General features: G+C 46.4%; 1 protein-coding gene across 3 annotated transcripts in view; it reads right to left on the minus strand.

The window, feature by feature from the left end:
• GUCD1 (guanylyl cyclase domain containing 1) overlaps nucleotides 1–2,837 on the minus strand; it is a 7,538-nt gene extending 4,701 nt beyond the window's left edge. For 2 of the 3 annotated variants that reach the window (XM_025199342.1, XM_014518142.2), the window contains exons 1-3: nucleotides 2,753–2,837; nucleotides 1,096–1,261; nucleotides 207–298 (exon numbers count right to left, since the gene is read on the minus strand). In XM_025199342.1, coding sequence (XP_025055127.1) covers nucleotides 207–298; nucleotides 1,096–1,261; nucleotides 2,753–2,763 — 269 coding nt within the window. In that variant the 5' untranslated portion in view covers nucleotides 2,764–2,837. Of the gene's footprint in view, nucleotides 1–206; nucleotides 299–1,095; nucleotides 1,262–2,033; nucleotides 2,155–2,752 lie in introns of all 3 variants that reach the window. The other variant, XM_025199341.1, reaches the window with a different exon arrangement.
• Between the last annotated feature and the right edge of the window lie 1,846 nt (nucleotides 2,838–4,683).

Consider the following 4,683-nt stretch of genomic DNA (forward strand, 5'->3'; position numbering starts at 1 on the left):
TTTCATGGCCCTACATTTTTCTCCTCCTCTTCCGAATCATCTCATCATGTCCTCTGCCTCCATCTCAAAGGAAAGAGCAGAAGACAGGTAGGGCCTGATTTTAATCTGATTCGCACCAGTATAAGTCAAAAGTAACTGATCATAGTCACACCAGTGAGAAGAGAATCGGACCTCCCAGGGAAAAACAGATGAACCAACATGCTTACCATTTCTCCACCAGCACCTTGCAGGCTTTGGCTTGTGCAAACAGCTGGTTCACCCGGTTCTCTTCCGTGTCAAAGTGCTTCCTGTAGAATGACTGAGGAAAGAAGAGACTTGATGAACATTTGCCAGAATTAAATTCATCCTCAGTTAATCTACAGTTTAAAAGACCCTGTTAGCATGGGACTGCCTGGGGCACAAGATTGCTAAACTTGATAAGAAATGTTCCTTCTTTACATCCCTGGGTGAGAATCTGCTTTAGGTCATCAGTTCAAATTCAGGCCAGGTAAGTAAGATGTAATTTCCATCTGATGGCTATTCAGCTGCCTATGTGAGATGAGTCTGGTAGTCTCACACTGGTTCCTACTGGGCAGGCAAGTCTACATCAGAAAAGCCATCACAACTCTTGGCACTATTTAAGCCCCCTTGTTGGCAGTCTCAACAAACACCAAGGATTGCATGGACATGGAGACTGAATTCCCCTCTCACCTCTAGAGGTGGTTCCTCCAGGTCAGGGTTGAGGCACGTTGGTGGGGAAAGAGGTGTGGGGGCTAGGAATTGTGGAGGCTAGCACTGCCGCTGCCCAGGCTGTACCTGTTCTGTGGATAAATAGAGGGCTTCAGTCTCCAAGGCTGTCAGATAGGCTGGAACCTTTCATGAACACTAAATTCATACTATTTTTTTTCACAAGCATATTTTGGAATCGAAGATGAAGAAGTTCTGGGACTGCCCTAGCCTCAGCTCTGAAATGGTTTCATGGACCGTGTGACAGTAGACAAACTGTTTTTACAGAACTGTGGGAACTAACAACAACACAGCACGTCTCCACCAGCATGACTCTGATGGACTGTTATTAAAAGCACCTGCTCCTTCCCAGTGAATGAGGATGCCAACCTGGTTTTTATAGCCCTTGTCCACTCCAAGCGTCTGTGTGCAGAACCGATGCTTCACGCCAAAGTGCCGCATTAGGTAGGCCAGATCAATGGTCCAGATGCTCTTTGTTAATCGAAGTTCCCGGATGGCCTTCTGAAACTCATCGTCATCCAAATGATTCATGTACCTGAGATATTGGGAGGAAGGGGAAGCAGGTATTAGCAAAATGTGTCTGTTTCAGTTCAAGCCTCTTAGCATCACAGAAAGGAAAACCTGAAACAATAGGGTTTGGTTGAGAAATGATCACAATATAATGCACAAATGCATCACAAATTTCAAAGGAGGGAAAAGGGAAGGCAGGGAGGACTTCGTTGGTTTTATTACACGTGACTTTCTCTTTGAAATTTATTACTGTCTTGATTGTACAGTGCTAAAGGTGTACAGAATACTGCACAGTAAACTCTACTAAACAAATAATGTCTTATCCTGAAGAGTTTACAGTCCAAGAACACACATACAATATAAAGCAAGCACAACAGGGGTGGGAACTAGAGCTGGGTTGCTTCAAGAAATAGTTGGATTTCAAAATAATTTTTTTGGAGGAAGAGGAAAGAAACTTTGTAAATATTTATGTATCTCAGGCATTGAGGCTTGTATGAAGAAGGTCACAAGGGAGAGAAAGGAACCAGTTGGGTGGCATTCTAAGTGAAGTGGAAAAGGGTGCAAGAGACCAGGGATTTATTCAGGGGCAGATCTAGAAAGCTTTGTAAATGAGAAACAACTGAACTTGTACAGAAAAAAGGAGAAGCTGGAGGCATTCAGGGAGGGGAGGAAACAAGGTCACATTAGCAGGGTAAGAAGATAAAATTTTAGAAGCTGAGTTGTAAATGGGGAGGAGAGGAAAAGAGGTGAAAGGGGAAGGAGAGGCAGAGGTTACAGTAGTCAAGATGGGAAATTACCAGCACACGGACTAACGTCTTGGCAGAAGGGATGGAGAGAAATGAAAATCTTCTGCTTCATAGCTACTAAGTGGACATCTAAATAGGTATTTCACTCTCCTGCACCTAAGCTCATGTTCCTCTGTGGAAGGAAAGACAAATGCAACACAGAGCATAGTCTTGAAACTCAAGCAATCTCTGGAATGTTAAATGTTTACCTGGCAGAGCAGATACCCTACTGGAGAATGGCAAGATACTAACATCTATTAATATGGGCTAGAACTCCTAGTTATTTGAAAAAGTACAGAAAGGACACTAAGTGAACTGCTGTGCCAAGTAACTGCCCCAGCAAGGAGGATGGATATAATCATGTAAAGTAAACCATGCTACTCTGCAGGGAAAACATTCTAGCAGGTTAAACATGCTGATCGGCAGAGTTCTTAATCAACTATTTTGCATCTATCAGAACACATGGTTAGTTACTTAAATCTTTCAGCTTTGTTTTTCTTTTCCTCTTGCTAGAGAGCTGGTGCTGTGCCTAGTCAGGCAGCCATAATTCTTGGAAGGGTATGGGAAGAATATGCTTGGATGGAGCTGGGAGGCTAGGTCACAGCCAGCTACCTCTACCAACTTCTGCCCTTAGCATTAAGTCCTGATATATGGAAGTGTCTGGCAGTATAAGTAATACTTTCCCCACCCTGTGCCCAAACCCACCCCTTCAACCCAGAACAATTACTTACTGCAACACCATCCTGGAGCAGGCTAGCCCACAGTCCCAGTGGTACAGCTGCTGAATAACTGGCACTTTCAACTGGATGTAGTCAACTGTAGCAAAAACAATGCATTAATATTAAGAGCATAAGTAAATAAGCCCAGATGGGTATATCCTTCTATGCACTAGTTCTTTTGCCAGCTCTCTGTGCTGTACTGGGGCACTTTAAAAAAAATGAGGCTGAGAAGCAACTAGCTGACGGGAAAATAAGTGTTTCTAAAGAAGTCCATTTAGCAAGAAGTAAAACTAAGGTGTGGTTTAACCTGACACTGCCTCTTCACTGACAATTCTGCACCTTCCTCACACCTATCCATTTTTCTGGTTGGTGAAATCCCTGGTCAGGGCCTCTGTCTGAGTTCCAGCAGAGCAGGGGAACCACAGATTTTCATCTCTTATTGTGGTATGTTCAAAATATTCTTTTTACCGATGTTGTGACTTTGGAAACCCTCTACGTGTCAAAGAATGCACCCAAACAGCGAGAGTATTCATCAGGCAAATGCAGCAGGTCATGCCAGAGGAAATACTAATCAAGACCGTAGTGTAAACATAGGCAACAAAGCTCCACAGGAAAAGATCTCTAAGCCTTCTCTACAGATGCAGATCTTGTCGGTGACATACCCAATGTATTACTGTTTATTCAAATAATGATTTTGCATTTAAAATCAACTCTTGGAAATTACACTTCTTGGCCTTCTGCATTATGAGCTCACAACAACAGTGCCAAGTAAAACAGAAAAAAAATCCCTATAAGAAAGCCTCAGATTGTTGAGTTAAAATACCGTGCAGCCATAAAATAAACTGCAAGGATGTCTGCCCCTCCCCCACAGGAGAAATTATAACAGCTTTCTACTGTCAAGGGTGATGATGAAACAGTTTCAACCTCACTTCCTTATGCTGCCTCAGAAGTTTTAAAGTATCCAGAGTCAGTTTCAGCCCAAACAGGTTTGATGTCAAGGGCCTTGTGTCCTCAAGAACCTTCCCGCTTGAAGTAACATGACTTGAGGAAGCTGTGTTAACACCACGTTAATCAAGCTTTCACAAGTCTTCTGATGCAAAGACAAAGAACAAGACACGTTCAACGTCATACAAGCTAGTCGTGATCAGCATCAGCTTTTCAACATCATCCTTCTAACTTGCTGCAACTTTCCACTGAAGGTATGTCCTGGCCGGCATGCAACAGGAACAAGCAAACATGGATTTTGGGGGCTCCTTCCAAAATTCCCGTGCATCCTGCTGTTTTGAGCCATCCCCCCGCGTCTCTGAAAACCGGCGTTCCTGCTAACCCGCCAGTCTCTCCTGTTAGCCTGCCTGGCTAGCGCAGATCAGAGCGCTCGGACTCGTTATGCTACAGGAAATATTAACCCCAGGCGTCTTCTCATATCGGAAGGTATGAATCATTTGTCACAAACTAAAACGAGTCGGTAGTCAGTTTAAAATGAACAGAAGGAAGCTCGCTCTCTGGCAGGGTGGAGCACCCTGCCCAGGGCCAGGGGACAACGGGTCCTTGGAGGGAAGGGGCAGCAGTCAGTCGCTACCGAGCGCGGGAGCGGGGGCTGGCGGCTGTGAATCAGAGCTGCCTCGACCGCAAATCCTGGAGGCTACAAGTGGGAGAGGCACAGCGGGACATCAGACCCGGGTCGCCCTCCCCGTCAGCACCCGCTCTCTGCTCCGGCCTGACAGCAGGGACCGGGGGGCCGACCCAGAGCGCGGGCTGCGCTGGCCGCGGACCCCGGCGCAGCGGACAAGCCTCGGCCCTGCAGCAGCGCGGGGCAGCAACAAGTGAAGCCCGAGGCTTGGCCGAGTCTCCTGGATGGATGCCGGGAGCCTCCTGCCCGCGTCGCCGAGCCCGGGCGGGGCCGGCCGGCAGCAAGGCCGGAGGCGGAGCAGGCTGCGGACACA

This window comes from Alligator sinensis, unplaced genomic scaffold (genome assembly GCF_000455745.1).
Source record: "Alligator sinensis unplaced genomic scaffold, ASM45574v1 scaffold505_1, whole genome shotgun sequence".
In the NCBI taxonomy this organism is placed as follows: domain Eukaryota; kingdom Metazoa; phylum Chordata; order Crocodylia; family Alligatoridae; genus Alligator; species Alligator sinensis.